This window comes from Aplidium turbinatum, chromosome 10 (genome assembly GCF_918807975.1).
Source record: "Aplidium turbinatum chromosome 10, kaAplTurb1.1, whole genome shotgun sequence".
Classification (NCBI taxonomy): domain Eukaryota; kingdom Metazoa; phylum Chordata; class Ascidiacea; order Aplousobranchia; family Polyclinidae; genus Aplidium; species Aplidium turbinatum.
This window is the reverse complement of record NC_137481.1, coordinates 7126354-7147691: the sequence shown is the minus strand read 5'-3', so window position 1 is coordinate 7147691 and position 21338 is coordinate 7126354. Positions and strand designations below refer to the sequence as shown.

At 38.6% G+C, this 21338-nt stretch overlaps 1 protein-coding gene across 1 annotated transcript; it reads left to right on the top strand.

Moving 5' to 3' along the window:
• Window positions 1-773: 773 nt before the first annotated feature.
• Window positions 774-21316, top strand: LOC145778883 (protein kinase C delta type-like). The gene is made up of 17 exons (XM_082590473.1): window positions 774-926; window positions 3038-3132; window positions 3421-3534; window positions 3744-3804; window positions 4781-4969; window positions 5529-5614; window positions 7277-7406; window positions 10255-10370; window positions 10586-10700; window positions 12260-12462; window positions 13644-13817; window positions 14270-14411; window positions 14657-14808; window positions 16107-16295; window positions 17493-17621; window positions 20059-20124; window positions 20445-21316. Exons 1-17 carry the CDS (start codon window positions 809-811, stop codon window positions 20550-20552), a joined length of 2187 nt encoding a protein of 728 aa, XP_082446599.1. The 5' UTR covers window positions 774-808; the 3' UTR covers window positions 20553-21316.
• Window positions 21317-21338: the final 22 nt, after the last annotated feature.

The window sequence follows — 21338 nt, the reverse complement described above, 5'->3', positions numbered from 1 at the left end:
TAAAAGTATCTTTTTCTTTATGTTGAAAATATGATTGTTGAAAATAACAAACTGCAATATTTCTCAAGTCTTAAAAGTTTTAAGCTTACACTACATTGTAGCAAATGAACAAAGCTGTCTCTCAGGTAATGATGGCTTCAAACGTACAAAACCCCAGTTTCCTACTTGTAAGGCTAATCATTCTGAGGTCAAAATGCAAGCTTGAGAAATGTAAAATACAGCTTAGTTTAAGTTGCCTATACTATTATTACTGTGTTGCATTGGCTGTGCAATTAGTAGTGAGAGCACTTGAACCACTGTGACGTGACTTCAAGTGCTCTCACTTGAACCACATGGAGGTGGACACAAAGATAAACATTCGTAGATTGATTGATTTAATCTTTATCCTCGGACTGGGAAAGCTTCTTGCAGAGCTTAATCCTGGCAGTTTCGCATACTTGTCGAGGCTTCGAATCACTGACGCAGGCCCGGTCACCGAGATTGGCAGAGTGAAGTTTCCGATTGTTGAAGTCTTGTTGCCGGGGAACTATTCCATCCATTAGATGTCGCTGAATGGAGAGCAGTCCTCAACGTGCGTTGCTCAAGCGCACACCCCGAGAGTCGAACCAGCGCCGCTTGATCTTGAAGCTTCCTCGTTCCAGAAGTGACGCGCTAACCAATTGAGCTATTGGGCGGACAATTCACAGCAGTATATTACAGTAGGCTACGTACGTAGATCACAGTAATGGTATATCACTTAAATATGTGGAGTCACTTTAGAGAGCAATCTTTATATTAACATATGTGTGGGTTTTGTTAAACTAAAACAATGGCTCCATTTGTCCGTGTAACTGCAGTGAAATGTGAAATCGGTTTGCCTTCTTCAAACAGCGGCAATTCAGATTTTTTTGTTGCCATCAATATTAAAGAATGCGTTATGGAACAAGGTAAATAACTAAAGCACGGTATGCTTTTAATAGTTTGTTGTTTTTGCATTGTCAGCGTTTACATGTGATAGCCTACTTAGACAAATATAATGCTTGAAGGTATATGTTTGCGTTTTGTAACAATGTTTAATTGTTTATGGTATAAAGAGCAATTTGACTTTCATTTTTTAAAACTGCCCAGAACTAAAAATTTGCTATGGTACCAAGGGTTTGTCAGTGAAACTAAATGCATGAAGCTCATAATTTGACTTGAGGAATTGGATTTGGAATATTACTTACAATCACACATTGTGTTGGTTACTACTGTATACAAGTTTTGTGTTGCAGTTTTCCAGCAAGAAATAAAAATGTACTCTAGCATGATGAATGTTATTATTAAAACAAAACAATAAACTAACAAAGTACGGTAACGTACCTTAACTTAGACATTTTCAGCAATACTCTCTGCCTTCATCAAGAAATAACCTGTGTTTATACAAATACATTCATAATCACCTAAAAACAGGTTATTTCCTGATGAAGGCAGAGAGTTTTGTCAAAATTTGAGTTTAACAATTGTGTTATGTTGCATTGTTGCTTCATATTGTTTTATTGTTGTGTATTGTACCATAAAAGCGAATGCTTTCTTCTACACTAATTTTACACTTTGCATCTTTGCGCTACAGCTGCAACATTCAAATTATTAGACATGTTCTTTTGTGTAACAATTGGACAATAGTGACTCTTTCATGTCACACAATCTTGCCAGGCACACACTTTGGGAAGCTCTGGTATAAGGAATGCTAACATTTCGTCTCTCCCAAAGCTATTCCATCAATCTATCATGGATGTTTTGCAAAAAAAACAATATTGTATAAAACTGCAAGAAAAGGTCAATGAAAAGTCATTGAAATTACGCAGTTTTTTTTACAATGAATTATTATAAAAAACTAATATAATGTCATGTCAATAAAATTTTATCAAATTTCAATATTTCTTTAATTCGAACATTGTTACCTATTTTGTATTTGTGAAATTCATTCTTGGTTAGATGGCTCAACAGGGGTCGATCTTAACTTTTTTTTCACTAGCCCACCGGACTAGTTGCTCTCCGTTAGCACTAGCCCGCACAATTTTTCACTAGTCCGACCAGTTTACTGACTTTTCACTTGTCTGATGACGTATTAAGATAAGTGTTTTGGCTTAGACTGAAACTAACTAAAGGCTTTCAGATTTCAGTACGCACAAGAGAGCAACAATACGCACAAAAACACCTTCTAGGTCACGGAGGCACACGAGCTCTTCAACTACGACAAGGTAGCAATCCAAAGAAGCCTCAATAGCGATAACTACCCAGCTAACACTAAGCGTTTGACACTTTGTAGTAACGTTGAATCAGCATTTGATCACGATATATCAACTAAAAAAACGTTAATTTCGCTAACTGCTGCTTGCTGGGATGCAGACTTCTCCGTGCTGACCAGGGTTGCCAACCTGTCTTCACCAAAAAAAGCCAGACCTAGTCACAAAAAAAGCCAGCAAAAAAACAGCTGAAAAAGCCAATTAGTATTCATTAAACATACACATATAAAAAGTGCACAACCAAATAGTGTCCCACCGAACTTTGACTTCAGTGACAACGCAGAAACATAGTTAATGAAAAGACAAGCAACTAGAAAAATTTCTAGTTTTGGCTTCAAAACGAAATTCGGTCGGACACTACAACCAAATATAAGGTAGAAATTACTGCTCGAATTAACGCAGACCGAATTTTTTCTTAAAAAAAATCGCAAAAGATAAAATTAAGCCAAAAAAAGCCAAAATTATGTTGGCTTTTTATTAATTTGACAAAAAATCGATGAAACATGCGTCGTGTCTAGCGAAAATGCGAGAAAAAAGTAGTCACGTGCTCAGTCGACCGACTTTGCCGCCTTCTTTGTTTGCAGTATTTCAGAGTGACGTCGCCGATTGCCATTTTGTAAACCAAAACTTTTCACCGGCGAATATTTTCACTAGCCAATCGGACTAGTACTGCAAAATTTCTACTAGTCCGCTCAAATTTTCACTAGCCATTGGCTAGCGGACTACCGCTAAGATCGAACCCTGCTCAAAATTAATTCTATGTCTTGTAGGCATCCGTGGCACATTAGTGCAGAAAAAGAAAACCATCTACCCAGAATGGAACGGTTGTTTTGATTCACACTTAAAAGATGGTCGAGTTGTCCAGGCAAGGAACCATGATTATAATTAAATGATATATTGACAGTATTAACACTATGTCAACATATATTTTCATTTGTAGCACTAGTTGCAATGTTCATCTCATGAAAGTAAAAGCAAAAACAAACAAGTTGATTTACACATTTGCGAAACGTCACTGAAGAAAAAATTTATTGTTTGTTTTTGTGCTTTTACTTTCACTTTCATCAGATGACTGTTGCAACTAATGCTAGGAACGATGATTATCCTGATAAACATTTAAACTTTTCTGTATTCAACATATATTTTGTTGCAGATAATTCTTATGAAGAAACCAGACAAACAAATTGGGGAATGCAACATTGGATTACAGTTGTTAGCTGACAAATGTCGGAATCAAAGTGTTGGTGGAGAAGGCACTGATGTTTGGGTAATGAGTTTATAGTAAACTTTAATATTTCTTAGTGTGGTCAATTTTCAAGGTTAGCTTTACCAGCTGAAATCATCGGCAAGATTTTACCTCACACGCACTAAACTTTATTAAATTGTGTAACGCAACACATTTTTGTGATCTTGTTATTTTTTTTTGTAATTTGACTGTGTGGCTCAGTCGTTTACAGTAAATTAAATTTATTTTAGTTGGACTTGAAACCTGAAGGAAAGTTGCTTCTATTAGTCAAACTCTTTGTGGAGCAGGAAGGTAAACATCGCTTTGCTTTACATGTAATATATCTTTTTTATACAATTATATGTCCGTTGGTTTGTTTAAAGCTACTTTTTCTAGCTTCCCAAACAGTTTCAGCTTTGCCCCACATGTGTATGTAAATGTATATATAAACACAATGCTAGGAGAAGCCATGCTAATTTTTCTACCTGTTTTAGTTTCTTTCAATACATTAAGTTAAGGTGAAAAGTAGTTAACAAATACAAAGGTGAAAAGTAGTTTGTATTTGTAATTAATCATTTATAACCATGCAGTCGAGAGTTGGTTTAAAATCAGCTATCTGATATTGTCAAGTAGCCTATATATTGCTTAGCCTATAGATTTCATGTACCATTTGTTTGTGATACTTAAGATTAAGCTCCTGTTTTGCATTGTGGAGGGTTTTGTGTTGCTTTGGTGTTGCCATTTTTCAACATGAAAAAATTGAAAATTTTTGATTCAATGTTTATATGGTTTGAAAGGTTTCACTGTTGACATATTTCTGAAAAGTAATCTCATTTTCTTTTGTACAATGTATATAAATCTCCCTTGTTGTGTGTGTTTTTTTTAAATACATTGTTAATCAAATGATGCAGATTTCTTTGAAGTTTTATTTCTTATATGAAGTCTTCTAAATTCTATTGATGGTCCACAAATTGATTTTTTTTTTGCAACAGAGTTGTAAACTCTAACATCCCACTTGCTGCTTTGGGTGGTGAGACGGGGTCTCACAAAACACAATTTTTAATTGAATAACATTCAACTGTGCATTTCCCACTTTAAAAAGTGTTAGTTTTTTCTTGAACGCATATCAATGAAACACAATACTTTGAACGATAAAGGCTGGTGTCAAAACAGTGACTGGTGTCAAATCCCACGCAATTTTCTGTATTACTTAGAGTTTTACCTAGTATCTTGTCATCTTACCCACATGGAAGTTTGACACAGTGTTACCCATGTTTGTAATTTACAGACGTCAACAAGGTCAACGAAGAATTGCCTGAACGTCCAATCGGCCCTCGACGAGGTGCTATAAAGAAGGCAAAAGTCCATCTTGTCAAAGGCCATGAACTCGTGGCTCGTTTCTTCAAACAACCAACTTTCTGTTCGGTTTGTAAAGACTTCATGTGGGGTTTAAACAAGCAGGGATATCAGTGCAAAGGTATGAGAAGATGTGATATTCTATTAACTTTTCTTATTTTGTTTTCCTTCACAAAGATGCTGTTTCTGTCGAATGACCAACAGATTTAGAGATAATTAATTATTGTTATAATACTAATATATTGTAAGGTTGAATGTGATAACGTATCGTTTTGCGTTTAGTTTGCCAGGCCTCCTTGCACAAAAGATGCAGGGAGCATGTACTGGGAGTATGCGTGGGCAGTGACCAGGATATCAACCTTGTAAATATGATGTTGTGTTTGGTGTAAGGTTACGGTGTGGTATGAAAAACGGCTTCTGTTTGTGGTCTGTTAGCTGCAATCTTCTGTAAATAAGCATCATGAACTCTGGTGTTCTGTTAACGTAAAGAATATCCAAACCACTGTTGTTGTCATTTTTTGCCCAGAAAGACTGACTTCCAGGTGAAAATGAAATTGCTTTGAGACTTATCACAAAATCATTGTTGTTATATTTTTGCACGTTGTGTAGGTGGCATTTTTTGTTTCTTTTTTTGAACTGTCTAATTTTCGTGCAACAGCATGCTTGGTGTTGATTTTCAGAATGTGCCATTGCCGTCCACGAAAGGTGTAAGTCGTTTCTTCTCTGTACCTGCAGTAAGTCGGCTAACAGGACGGACAGCACAATGGTACGGTAGTCAGATCCACTCTTATTACGTTACATTCCTATACATTTGTGTTTTCTCATGTCTATCATGTGTCTTATTTTTTACACAAATGTACTGAAACGCATCTTAAATCATTTTACCAAAGAATAGCTATATCTTTGATAAACTGTGAATTCTAACTTGCTATGTTATTCAACGTAAGAGCTAACATTTAAGTGATATGACACGGTTTCAAATACCGGTTGCTTGCAGAACTCCACGATTTTTCAGTGGCTCATGTCATGTAAATATTCAATTTATTTATCGTGTAATTTCATTAGCACATTCAAATATGCCAAACAACTCCACAGCTGACATCTGGAACGTTTCGGTGCCGCCGATTCGGAGATGGCACTGTAGTGCGGACATCTTCGTAAAATTAATTTTTTGTATCATTTACCGTTATGAGCGTATCGAAAGCTTGTCGTTCGATTTAATGATGACCTATCTAGAGTCTTCTAGACTATAGTATAATTAAGCTTCTAGAGTTAGTCGCAGGATAACAACCAATGTGTTCACATCACTGTGACACAGTCCGAACATAAACATGGCTTCTCAAACTTTGTTATTGTGCGATTTATTTAAGAAACTGTTTTTTTTTCTACGGTATGTAACCCCAGTTTACAGTGTAAACTATCCACTGTAGGCCCACAATTGATTTGTGTGGTGACCCTAAAATTACGATTTGACTCCCCGTTTGGGGTTGTGACCCATAGTATGGGAATCCCTGGTGAACAAGAGTATCAAACTCAATTGCACTTCGACGGCCAACAGTTGGAAATCGATTCCAGTCGCGGGCGAGACTGGTTCAATGTGTATTGCAAAGTTTATTTCAGAAAACTGTCATTTATTAAATCAGAACATTGACATTGATACATGGAAAATAATAGATAGTTTTTCCAGCGATTTTAACACATTGGCAGCGCATTTACGAAAGCATGATTAAAGTTTAAAGTGTAATTTCTTGTCAAGTCGTATCTGGACTCGAGGTCCGGCCATTAAACAAAGAAATTGTCGTTGTATTCTTTGCTTATGGCTTTTACTGCAACCTTTTCATGGTAACGAAAGAAAATTAGTTTATAGAAGTTTATTATTGATTACTACTTAAAGTTGTTATGCAGCATATCAGTGGCCCAAAAATGTTGCATAGCGGGCAGGACTTGACACATATGGTCGAGAACGTCCGCGCCGAAACGACAATTTTGAAACGGTTGTCTCGAGATATCTCCAAAACAGCGCTTTACCACCGAACGGCGTCTCCAATTCTGCCGCACCGAAATGTCGTAGACCAGCTGACATCTTAGCAACATCACGCATATGCATTTTAGCTTTTTTTCTGTTTTCCTAAGCCTCAATATTTGTGGCAAAGTTGAGCTCACGTCTTACTGCCATAGGGTATGCCAATTGTCACTTCAATATCACAACATTTTGTAGGATTCATTCATTCACTGTTGGACGTGTTTTCTTTGTGTCAACTAATCTGAAGAAGTATACGTGAAGTTACGTTGATCCCGACACCCCAAACTGTCAATTTAGCTTTTAAAGAACCATTTTGTTAGCCTTAACATAATTTTTTTGGTTAACGTTGGCTTGTTTTTTTTACATGTTTGAGCTGTTGTGTAACATTTTCTTGTAATCTTCCAGTACCTCAAAGAACGCTTCAAAATCAACATGCCTCATCGGTTTAAAGTTCACACCTACACCCGATTCACATTCTGCGACCATTGCGGCTCTATGCTGTATGGCCTGCTTCGGCAAGGAGTTCAATGTCAAGGTACGGCATGCCATTAAGCGTTTCTTGTTGATGAAATTAGTATTGTTGTTATATTATACTCTTTATAGCGGAATGGCCCGTTTCGGTGAGTCCGATTTGGTGAGTTCCCTATTCGGTGATTTTTTTTTTTTAAATTATTGGGTACCGTAGCCTAATTATCATTGCCATTTTAGGGTTAGGGGTTAAGGGTTGGGGTCTTATTTCAACGTTTAGCGACGTTAAAATGATGTAAAAGCGGCCATGGTAATTAGGCTACGGTACCCAACAATTTTCAAAAAAAACCTTACGGATTAGAGCAGTGGTTCTTAACCTTTACTAACCTGCCGAACCCTTACGCTAATCTGCAAGCTTTCGTTGAACCCCAAATTTTCGCTAAATCACAAAAACAAAAATCTACCATATTTAATAGTAATACATTACTGCATCAATGAGACTTCTGTTGTTGTTTTTCTGAAACTAATAGTGAGATTCGAGGCTTTGTCTCGAAAACAGCAATCCTCATGTCATTTTCGCATGTAAGCCGGTTTCGTTTTTTTGCTTTAACATCCACCAGAATAGAAAACGCATGCTCGCATAAATAAGTGATTACGAATGGCATGAGAACTTCAAGGGCAACTTTTGTAATAAGAGGATAACTTTCCATTTGTTGGCACCAAAACGATTGAAAATTTGATGTGTTGAAGTTTCTTTTTTGCATCTCGCTTTCTTGAAGCTCGATAATGTCATCCAAGTATGGACTGTTTATATCTGCTGTTGAAGTATCATAAGCACATGGTTGACGTATCCATGCTAGACATTACGTTTGTTCAGGAAAGTAGTTTTGAAATAAGTTTTGCAACTTCTGCAAATGCTCAGTAAATACTGGCCTTCTGCAAGTTCGCCATTAATTACTGTATCGGAAGTATTTAATACCTCGTCCAGACGTGGAAAGTTAGCGAAGTTGTTATTGCCAATCGCTGCCACCACAACTGCAATTTCCTCTGAAAAGCACTCATTTGCTCTCAGCTTCTATTGCATTTTACCACTCAAAACACATTTTTATCGTCAAACACACAGATGTTTATTTACCATCACCTAAGCCGCATTACCATCAAGTTTCGGCTGGACAATATTTTCCAAAAATATTCGCTGATATACCATTCAGTAGGCCGTGTGTTAATGTTTCAGAGGATGTTCGCGCCGAACCCCTGAAACAGCTTCGTCGGACCCCAGGGGTTCGATCGAACCCTGGTTAACAACCACAGGGTTAGAGGTTAGGAACTCACCGAATCGGACTCACCGAATAATAGCAGACCCTGCCGGAATGGCCCGTTTCGGTGAGTCCGATCCCTTAACGGGGGATTTTTTTAATTTTTTTTTTAAATTATCGGGTACCGTAGCCTAATTATCATTGCCGTTTTAGGATTAGAGGTTAGGAACTCACCGTATCGGACTCACCGAATAGTAGCAGACCCTTATAGGCAGCCACAGCTTTGGAGAAACTGCGTCTGACGTGCGCTTTTTAATTTATCCTTCTTGTTCATAACCAGGAAGTTCCATGCAGCTTTTATTCAGTGATGGCTTGTTAGTTTCATCATATAAGTTGTAAACTTCACATGTCCTTTCACTTTATTTCCTTTGGTAGTTTTTACGTTGTATCAAGTAATATATTAAGTGTCAAGTTTTCCTCATCAAATCGATTTTGATGGCAGGTCCAGCGTGGCGCTTGAAGCCTCAGCATGTTGATTTTAAAGCTGCTGATGTAACGAATGTCCTGCTGACATTAAGCTGATGTCCCGTCAGGACAAGGATAAAAATAATTTACATTAATCGATTGGCCGTTTGCTGTTGTGACGTGTAATAAAAAGTCAGTTTTGTGGTTGTTGGGGAATTCTTTCTCTGCTTTTATATTCCAAAGTATACCCATCCTGTTAAACCTACTTTGTTGCTGTACATTGTCCAATCCACTATGTTCACCGGATGCTGAAGCTTTAGCATGAGCCCTCGCATTTAGGCTAATCAATTGGAGTGCAAGATATTTCCTTTTGTTAGTCAGTGTCTCACTAAAGTGCAGAATTCTATTCCGGCCCACGCCCCACGCGTGTACAGTTTTCCTCTGGAAAGTTCGTAAATAGTTGAAATCTGTGATACGCAATATCACCATTATATATACTGTATACTTTGTACTTGATTTATTTCACGTGTAAATTTTGCGTGTTTTTTACCCAATTTAAAAAAAGCTCTTGCAACAATGCTCGGCTTTCCAATGTTGATGATTTCCGAGTTTGTCTGCATTTACTTCTATTGCTTGTTCCATGAAAAAGTATCACGGAATGAATTTTATTGCACAACTATTTCCATGTAGTTATTATAAGCACTCTAAAACGCAGTTGCTTCATCAAAAGGAAGTTCACACGCTTTTAAACATAAATGCATGCAATGTGTCATATATACAAGGTAGTGTAAATAGTTATAGCATTATGTCGTGTACGGATATCCGTGGCGCAGTGTTGGGCAAAAGCGTAATATCTTGATTTGCTATTGTGATCCGTTCTCTCGAGCCAAGACTTTTGTCATCAAAATGAATCGGGTAATATTACAAAATATATTTGGGAGGTAAAGACCACATGCTGCGTTTGTATTTTATTAAACCGTCCAAACACAATACAGTTCGAAAACTCAAACTGAGTTTGTATTCAAGGCTGCCTGCAATGTGTTTCATTGAGTATACAAAGCTGATGTAACTGATGAAATTTTTACCTTTCATTATCGTAAGATATATGACAGCTTCAACCTAATGTAAAATGTGTTGTGTGTACAATAGCCGCCTATCTATCAGCAAGTAAGATGTGTTTTTTTTTTTTTGTAGAATGCCAAACAAATGCTCATCACAAATGCTACAAGAAGATGCCTCACACGTGCGGTGTCAATCAAGCGCTTCTTGCCGCTGCCCTTGAAAAACTTGACAAGCTTCCATCAGTGGAGGTAGGTTGGTTGTACTCTTCTTTTTCACTTCTTTGTCGCTTAGAAAAACTGCAAATATTAAGATTAGGGAATACATATCTAAATCTTTCTGCTTACTGTTCATCACCGTAGACGGCGTAGAGGTAAGCTTTTCGCGAAGCAACTTTTCTTTTTTAGAGGCTGGGCCTTCGTACGTTAATATCTCTTGGATTACGCATAACTTTTCTCGGTTGCAGCAAAAACCAAAATCTTCGCAATTTCCCGAAGCCCAAGAAGCTGTTTATGAAAATCCGTCCAGACTCGCTGTCGCACCAACAAAACCTCGCCCCTTGTCCACGCCAGGACCATCAGGTACCCACCTAGTTGGCAGAGGCTACCTTTCTCCAGCTTTGATATGCTACTCCTCACGGCCTACTAGAACACGGCCAAATATGTTGCTATTTGAGGAAATTTCTAAGAGTCTGAATTGTTACAATCATAGCTATGACAAACCTGTCATCTTCCCATTTCCAAAAGTAAGTAAAATGAGCAATATTTGCATTTAGACATATTTTTGGCTTGTTTTACTGGAGATTAGATATGTATGTTAAGCACAACTTAAGCAATAATAATGTAAAATATGTAAGATTTTCCAACTGCATCCTGGAGGTAGTCTCATCATACAGTCGTTAGGTTTTTTGTATAGCAGGATCTTTTGCCGATAGCCACATTTTACTTGCAAAATTAAACTTGGTGAAAAACAAAACGGACTAACATTTAAATTGGCACGTCAAATGAACCGCTTACAACATAGAATTCACAAAAAATTCTTGATAATTTAAATGGAACATGCAATTGCACCAAAAGCGACACACCAAACGATACTACCTCCAGGATGCAGTTGGAAAATCTTACATATTTTACATTGTTATTGCATAAGTTGTGCTTAACATTCATACCTAATTTCCGGTTAAACAAGCCAAACATATGTCCAGGTACAAATATTGCTTATTTTACTTACTTCTGGAAATGGGAAGATGACAGGTTTGTCATAGCTATAATTGTAACAATTCAGACTCTTAGAAATTTCCTCAAATAGCAACATATTTGGCCGTGTTCTAGTAGGCCGTGTACTCCTACAAAATGACCGTTGTGTGTTTAACGAAATAGAGGAAAACTTTTTTTCACTGACTTCTATAATAACATGCATTTTCAGCATGGCATGAAGCATATCTTGAGGGAGCAAATTAAACATGATTATTATTATTATTTAGGTTTTTAACAATTGGTGAAGTATAAAAGCTGACAGAAGTAGTTTGTAAAGAGCTGCCAAGCTTCTTTTTTTTTTCTCTAAACTTTTGAACAAAGTCAAACGTTTGCATGGCCACCCTTGGTATTTTGTTGTGGAAACACAAGTATTCTCCTCTTTTTAAGCCCACGGTTAATAGGCTCACCCGCTTATTAAGCCTAATTTGGTCTGGTCCGGAATTACCCCCATTCATTTGTGTAGTGAAAAACCTGCTTTGTAAGCCCAAAACTCTGCTTAATAAGCCCAATTTTCGATTACATTTGTTTGAATTTGTGTAAAAAGGCGTTACAATTTACCATTTTCGGTCTTGCTTTCGAAAATTTCACACTTTATTACGCTGCTAACTCAGTTTTTGATTTAACTGTTTCGTCACAAACTGTTTGACCTGGATCTCATTTCACTGGGTTGTACAAAACACGGCTCGTTGCTAACACAACTTGCAAAAAACGCAATTTTCAGAAAGAATGGATCGTTGTTAACAGATTTAGCAACTTTTGCCATGGTACAATCGATCTTAGTCAATTATGCGTATAGGAGTGGGCGTGGCAGAAACTTGTCCCCCACTGTACAACTTTTTGTTAACGTAGAAAATGAAATAGCAAGTAATTTGCGGCTTGTTTAGATTTTCATTTTGACATGGCTTGGAATGCAAATGTCACAGCCCCACAACGACAGGCGTCTAAAGAAGCCCCAGCTGCTCTCCCCACCGTCCCGCCGCGAAAATCTCCCCCTCAACCAGCCCCGAGAAAAGCCGTATCGGAACCGAAATTCGCTGTCGATGACTTCCGTTTGCTTAAAGTCCTCGGCAAGGGAAGTTTTGGAAAGGTCAGGCAACTTTATTTGTGGTTGGACCAGACGAAAAACAAACAGCAAATTAACCGTTTTTTTACATTGATTCAACGTCTGCAAACGGTTGATTTGCTGTCTGGGTCATTGTGTCGTATGCAAGCCAAGCTTTCTTGTGGACATGGAAAGCATTGCTTCACTCAATGTGGTGGTGATTCAATGGAGTCTCTTATCAAGACTTCCGCCGTATTGTTCTCTAATCATCGCTGTTTGTTTCCGTGCGCTGCAAAAGTGTTTATGTTTGCCTGCTGGCATAACCTGGGAAATCGTGAACCGTCTTTTGCTATAGATGTATAGAATTACCTTGCGCTTTGCTGACAGTGGATTGCGCATCCATTTTTTAGCATCTGACGCCACGGTCATAGAAATCTGAACTTTTTTATTATATTTCATCATTAATATTGATTTTTATTTTATTTATAATGTTTTATACATTTTTTACTTTTTAAACCTGTTGAATGGCTTTTTTACGCCTATGAAATGAAATCTTCAACGAAGTTATTGTGTACTTTCTGTTGTTACAGACGGCATCATACTAGCTACGTTTATCAGCCAATTGATTGGCAGTCTTCACGGTCACGTGCTTGTAAAACGCTTACATTTTAATGATCAACTTTTATGTCAACCTTGTCTGGAGTTTTAACCGTTTCCGAGGCCGAGTGGGTTGAGTGTTTGCCTTTGAATTTGTAAACAATGGCTAAATCCCGACAGTTCAAACAAAAAACGTGTAAAATAGCATTGAGTTTAGCTCAGCATTAAGGGAATGAATTCAGCGTCATATGTGCTCTTGCTACGAATGCGCTGAAACTATCTGCCAATTGTAAAGCTCTATGAGCAGTGCATATCTGCCAAGGTTCAGCGCTATGTCGAAACGCACATTACTATCATTTCAAACGGTATTACAGCCCAAGGCATAAGTCTGAAAGTGGGATTCGTACGAGCAGTGGTCGAAAACCTAAGTGGCATGAATTAGTGGTGCGATACTGACGAGCCCAGTCTCATGGGCGAAACACGAGTCTATCGCTGTCAATTCTTGCTACAACCGGCTGCCGAGAAACAAACCACATCGTTGTTTTTGCATTTATCTCATGCTTGCTTGGAGTGCATTGCGATATTTTATGAAGTAGTATGCAGCTCTTTTACACTCAATTTTTCTACAGGTTTTACTCGCGGAACTGAAGGGCCACGGTAAGTTTTACGCGATCAAAGCACTGAAGAAAGATGTAGTGTTGGAGGACGATGACATAGAATGCACTATGGTCGAAAGAAGAGTTCTTGCTTTATCCTGCCAGCATCCCTATCTTACGCATCTGTTTTGCACTTACCAGACAAAAGTTAGTTGGGTTTTAATTTTTGTAGTGTGTGTTAAGATAAAACGATTCGTTTCTACTTTCAGCAACCCCACAAACAGAGCCTTAGCTGGGTGCAAACTTTGAACCATTCCAAACTTGCATTGACAGAACTTGGTACCTTCCATGGTGGTGTGCAAACGTATATGATGTAATACTGCGGTTGAAGTCTTCAAGATGGAAGCCGTCTTAAGTGCTACTCAGCTACCCAATGTGAACAAAATGTTAGGTTAAACGCTACGGACAAAACTAATTATGTTTAATTGTTCGGTTGCATCCTAAATGAAGGATCCTTGTATAAATTTTCATCCTCAATTACATCGAGGAACCAGAACGGATGTTGAGAGACCTCAGCTCCTATTTCTTTAATTACGGTAGTAGGAAAGAATTTGTGAATGTTGAACAGCATGCAGTACACTACTACTCTGTGTTGACAGGAACATTTATTTTTTGTGATGGAATATCTGAACGGAGGTGATCTCATGTTTCACATCCAGGCGAGTGGAAGATTCACTGAACAACGCTCAAGGTTTTATTCCGCTGAAATCTCACTTGGTCTACAATTCCTTCATGCTAGAGGTGGGATTGTCACGTTTATTATAACTTTGTGACCCTTCAAGGGGTGGTAGGATGGTGTCAAATTTTAAGCCAAAAAAGTGTAAATTGGCTTCCATCATGAAGAAAACGTTACTTGTAGGAGTTTTGGATAAGCGGCGGAATGCGGCACTTTTGTCCTTTCAGCATCGAGTACACATCAAGCAGTTGATGCATTCACCAATAATAATATTTTTTTAAGAACAAATCTTTTGATTGTTTATCTGCAGGCATCGTGTATCGTGACTTGAAGTTGGACAACGTCCTGCTCGACTCGGACGGACACACAAAGATTGCCGACTTCGGAATGTGCCGTGAAAATACAGGAGACCACAACAGGGCCTCTACGTTTTGTGGCACCCCTGACTACATCGCACCTGAGGTGAACACAGTTTAGACTTTCTTCTGTAGATGATCAGATTATGTTTTTTAGTTGTTGACTTCTTACGTTTGAGGCCGCCGCAGGTCACGTTAAATCCAGGCACAGCAGCCAATGGATTGTGTGTTCATCGAGCGTTGTTACGTCTACATGTCTATCTTGGGGTCCGCATACAGAACATTTGTAGATAATGTGGTACGCAGTCTGAATATCTGAACTACATGCACAAGATGATGTGTCGGCGAGGCCCCATTGAAACATGTTACTATTGAAACAGCTTACCCCAGTTTGCAAGTGATTGAGCTTCACTCATTCCTTCCGAGGTAGTTCTGCTCCAGGTGGTGTATTGGTAAGGACTTTGAATTGAATTGGTCTCGCGACTTCTTTCCATTCACTGTTCCAAGCTTCAGACATTTGGAAGTTGGAGTTGCAGATAGCTGCAGCATGGCGTTGAGATTTCAAGCGCTGGGGCTTTTGGGAATGTGAGTTTAGGACAATCTGGTTGAGGAGGTGGTGATTCCTTGACGTAACTTGTAAAACCAGACTACGTACATGATTTTACCTACGCATTCTGCTTGGGGCAATGCCTGATAGTACCTGCAGAAAGTCAGTGGGAGTTGGACACAGGCAACCAGTGATTATTCTCATGGTGGTGTTGAGGGCAGTGTCAATTTTGCTAGTGTGTACGCTACGGCACCAAGGGGGGGAAGAATGTTCGGAGGTACTGTAAACAAGCGCAAGAGCACTTGTACGCAGTGTGGAGGTACTAGCAGTCTAGCACCCCAGGATGTTCCAGCTAAGCATCTCAGAAACTTGTTGCGTGTTGATAGCTTAAGATGGAGGGTTTCAGCATGGTGTTTGTAGGTTAATTGTCGGTCGAGCATTACTCCTAAGTCCTAAGTAGGTAGGACACGGGTTGTGTGGGAGTGGGTTTCCGTTAAGAAAGACTGACAATTGGCGCGTGGATTCCATGTTGCAAAGATGAAATGGTGTGACAGTGGTCTTTGCCAGGCTCAATATCAACTTCAGACAATCTGCGATTTGGGCCATGACGTCTGTAAGCGCTTCCTCTACCGCATGCCAGTACCGGCACTTGTCAGAACGGAGTAGTGCCAGATCATCAGCATAGCTGTACTGGCGTAATGTAGTTTTTGTCATGTCGCTGTTAAAAAGTAGGGGTACTATTATAACGATTTAATACCATTGCAATTCATGGTCAATAACGTTTGTCCCTCTAAAATTTTCTGTGTAACTACGGTACGTCACTTTTGGTTTAAACCCTATCACGTTTCCATTATTAGATATTACAAGGAAAGAAGTACACTTTCGGCGTGGACTGGTGGTCTAGCGGGGTCCTGCTCTATGAGATGCTGCTGGGTCAGTCACCTTTTCATGGAGAAGAAGAGGAAGATCTCTTCAACGCCATCCAGCACAAGCAGCCAGTATATGCAAAGTGGATGCCTAGAGATGCCGCCGATTGTGTGTCGAAGGTAGGTCAAAGACTGACACGTGCCAGCCCGAATTTAGTTCAACCGGTTCTACCTTATGGTATATTAAACCCAGGGGTTCTCCAACTATGAGTCGTAACACAAAGTTGGGTCGCAAGTCTTTTTCCAAAAAGTCGCTTACATGGCCCTAAGCTGATTATCAAAAACTCCAGGGTGTATTGCACTAGGTGACCGAGTAGCTCAAGGAAAGACGTTTGAAAGAAAGGAACTGGCCAACCTGTTCTCATTAGTTCATTCAGCATAGTGAAAACCTCATCTTGCCATATCATCCATAGGACAACATTATTATCTACTCAGTGAAGTCCTTTATTTTGATTGGTACCGGTAACGATTCTTATGACGTACGTTAATGAGTCATGGGACTGTGATGAAATAGATTAAGTCGTTCGGTGAGTAATACTTCGTTCACGTATGAAATCTTCTCACGTTTAGTTGGAAACAAACCTACAAATGATTGTTTGCTATTGGTTTACGTAAATAATGACAAACGGGTAGCTAACAAATTAAGTTCTTTTTCACGTTGATTTGAAGACGAAAGTAGGAAAGGATTTGTTTTTATTAAACTTTGTTGGTGTTGGTGAGTGGAACAGTTGTCAAAAATAAAACTTAATGCAGAAAGAACACCAGTTTAAGATTTAGGCTTGTAGGTTTTGATTTTAATTTTATGTAACCATCTATTTAGAATAGAATTTTATGCGTGTTGATAATATCGGAGTTTGCTTTATTTGTTCGTTTTACGTATTTTCAAATTTTCTTTTTTACATATGCTAGCTGAAGATGCTATTACTATAGCGAAATCGATTCTTAATTAATAAATAACACTAACAGGTTAGATTGTTGTGCAAATGCCAGCATTTGATGAATGCAAAATAGCAGTACCAAAAATAAAACTAATTGCCTGGTTACTTGTGACTTCACATTAAACAAGAACTGCTTCTTTTTTGACGTATCTTATCTAATGTTCGATTGGTAAAGATTATCTGGGCACTGAACGGGGTAGAACCCGGCCTCGTGTCCACCTTCAAGCATGGCATTAAGTGTCTCGCCACACACCCGTGTGCATTAGGTAATTGTCGGACCGACGTTTTGTAACGTCGTACCAACCAGTGCCCTCGACACCTGGCCACGCATGCGTCGTTTACTTAAGACTAATGCGTCTGTCGGTCTGTTCTGTCGCAGCTGTTGGAAAAAGACCCATCCAAGAGATTGGGTGTTGTCAGCGATATCAAGAAGCACAAGTTCTTCAGTTCAATCGATTTTGGCTTGCTTGAAAAAAGACTAATAGAGCCACCTTTCAAACCAAAAGTGGTAAGCTACTACATCCAAAGCGTTTTTCAGCTGCAGTTACTTTTCAACAGTGTTGTACGCGTCATTGAAATAATTTGACAGCGTCAGCGCGAATTGCCTAAAAACTTTACGGCGTAAAGGACTGCGTAAGCTCTTAAAGAAATTGACGGTGTCAGCGTCAGCGCTAATTTCTAGCGCTATTTTTTGCCAGCGTCTCATAAAACGCAAATATTTCAACCAAGTTCAGGCTAACAATAGCTATAAATAAAAAGCAGGTATTATGTTTTGAGACTGTATTGTAATTAGCTGCTCAGCCTATTAGTTATTTCCTTGCAGAAAAACAAGCATTTCAAAACGTTTGTCTGACAATCTGCTGCGTTTGGGACGCATATTCAGGGGCGCCGAAGCGATTTTTGACTGGATGGGCAGGAGTATGAAATAAGGGCACTTTTGTTGCTGAAAGGCCAATTTTTTTTTAAGAGTTTTGAGATAAGATATAGCGATAATGCTCATCTATCAGCTCATTATCGAGTAATGAAACAAGTATCCGCTATACAAAGAACAATGGCACGGAAAGGCATCATGCTATTTTATAATCATGTAATATAACTTACTGTGATGGAGAATTTTGTGTCGTGAATATTATTTTGAGGCAAAAATAGAACATTATAATTAGGCTAAAAGCGAATAGCATAAGTTGTTATATTGCAAAGTGTGCAGTAGCTTACATGACCTTAAAAGGGCACCATTGCCCCCTCTTCCCTCCCCATCCACAGAAATTTGAGGGCAGAGGGGCATCCGCTCCCATTGCTCCACCCCCGGTTCCGGCGCCCCTGCGCATATTGTCCTTTCCAAGTGAAAACATGCGTTCCACAGCAGCGTTGGTTGGTATTGGACATTGGTGTGTTGTATTTCAAAAACAAGTTGAAAACGTTTAGTCGGAAAGGTATCACTGTTCCAAGCGTGCTGTGATAGTTTAGCATGTATAAATCTTTTAACGAGGTCCACTGCACCAACATCACTCTTTTCAGGGGCATAGAGCTCTTGAAATAAAGTATATTCAACGTCCGCGATGCCATTCATGGATTTTTCGCTTTCTGTCTCTGATCCCTCGTTCTCAATACATGGGTGATCACTTGGGCAACCAAAAATCAATAAAGTCAAAATTTTTCTGCCTTGTTCAAAGTTTATAAAACGTCCAGAAACTAAATTTCAGGTTGACACGAAGAGAGGTTTCAAAGTTATTAAGTAAAAAAAAGTCAAATTTTTTGGTTAGGTCAAAATTTTCTTTTAACGTAGATTTTCTTCTCTCTATTGGTATTTTATTAAAGCTACACAGATACTGAATTTTTGTTGCAATTTATGTTGCTACTCTGACGTAATAATCCATTTGTTGCAATTTCTGTGGTAATAGTCTTGTTTCGCCCTGCCAAATTGGAAAATGGGACGAGATGATATTTCACCATATTTATATAGCCTGCTGAAGAACTCCCAAGCAACTTCTGTATCAGTAGTGAGAAGTTTTTCCATTTTAGAAAAAAAATTGGCGAAAGACAGGAATTTCAAAGGCGATAATGTGAAACATTACTTGATGTTGAAGTATAATACTGCAGAACCCTCTCAGTAATTTCGGGATATTTAAAGACACTCCATATTTATCTTTTGCAGTTTTTCGAGTGATTTTCATTAGGCCTACATGTTCGTTAGCTGTGGTGTCATTGAGTCTTCCACATTTTTCTTTTATTTTATTAGAAAAAGAAGATGGTTTGATTTCTAACATGCTTTGTATTTCGCATTTGGGTTGCAAACGCAGAAAGTTATTGGTCAAAATTAGGTCAAAATTTGTAAATTATAAAGTCAAAATTTTAAGTTTTTAGGTCAAAAATTTGGTTGCCCTAGTGATCACCATTTGGCGAACTTCTTCCGCATGTATTCCAGGGAGTTATTCCAACCAAGGCAAAAACTGGTAATTTGGATGAGTCGCGCTGGCCAGAATACATTGTGAAACTCTTATTGTGAAACGAGATTTTCCATGAAAACAAAAAATGACGCTTAGCGCTTGACACTTCCGTCAACTGAAAAATAAATTGACGGCGCTAGCCTCAGCGTCAACGTACAACACTGCTTTTCAATAAGTGTTTTTGACGTCCACTTATATGACTTGACCTACTCACTAAACTTCACAAATATAATCACCAGAGGTGGGCATCCGCTACTTTAAAAGCAGCGCGCGATCGCTTCAAAATACCAAAAGAGCGGTGCTCTCTCTGGGTTTTTTTCAGTTTCATGTGTTATTGTTTTTTTGTTTTAATGAATAGAAATATCACTTTCCATAACATACAGTAGTAGGATCAGAGAACGTTTTTTTGTAGACCTGTGTAATTAACTCTTAGAAAAGCTCGTATTTCCCAATTAACTTGGTTAGGACTTATGACGTTGATTCTGTTGTTCTCTGCAGCGATCGGCCAGTGACTACAGCAACTTCGATAAAGAATTTTTACAAGCAAAACCACGACTGACTATGGTGAGTGATAGGCTGTAAAGTGTCTGCAAGAATTTTTCATTGGTTTCATCAAAACACTGTGGCTAATCTGCCATAATCAACACCCAAAGAGTTTTTTTTTATAATGTTATGGGATTCAGTACCTCTATAGAAGTGAATTGATTTAAGTTGATACGATTACGGAATGACAATAATCCGAAGCGGTTGTGTCCATGGCGCACAAAGCAGTTGTTTTTTCGGATGCTAGCAATCGCTAGCCCTTTGTTACATTGATGCAAACGTTGCGGGCTTTGATCGTCCTCATATGTTTGTTGGTTGCACAACAAGTTATTTTTGTTCAGGGTGATAATGCCGTGATCTCCAGCCTCGATCAAAACATCTTTGAAGGGTTCAGCTTCGTGAATCCAGAAAGCAAGAAATGGCTCACACCCAAGCCTGGGAAACAGTGAGAACTGTTTCGTCTTCATTACCTTTTTGATATTGAAACCTTCACCCTCGAATTTGGTTCAGCGCTTGCACTTATCTGACTATGTTGATGTCACGTATCCCAGTTGTTCCCGGTCACTTTCAATGAGTTGTCTAGACTACCGAGTAGGCTATTCAGTATTCAATCTGGGAATGGTCATGTGTTTATTCATCGATTGTTACGTTAAGATATATTTAATTATTTATGTTGTGTCATAAACTTCTATATTCAGATCCCACTGTATTATCCCAAAATTTGCACTACGCCGGCAATGATTCTCGCTTGATAAACCAGTGATCGTTTTGTCTTAATGACAAGGAGCTTTTTCCTCGACTGTACAAATGCACTTTATTCTTTTGCTGCCTCGGTGATTCTGAAAAACCCTTAGATATGCGTTGTTCTATGCAATTGGTTACACTTTGTGCAATAGGCCATCAAACCAGCGTGTGTTTATCATGGACTTAATAATTTAAAGTTCCATAAATGTGGTTGCTTGTTACAGAACTGTGAAAAGGTTTGGTTATAGAGGTCCCTGACGGCCCGCTACATTTGACGGATATTTAGCTTTTCTACGTACATTCTTTAAATGAAGGTCAAATTCGTCATATTTCATCAGCTACGAGTGGGTGGTTGAAAAATAGTGAAAGTTACTTTCAGAAGGCCGTTCGAAGAGTGTGTTGACTGTTGCGTATATATTGTAGTCTGCCTATAAAACGTTAATCACAGTAAATTATGCAATAAATATTTTACCGCCTGTCTGCTTGCAGTG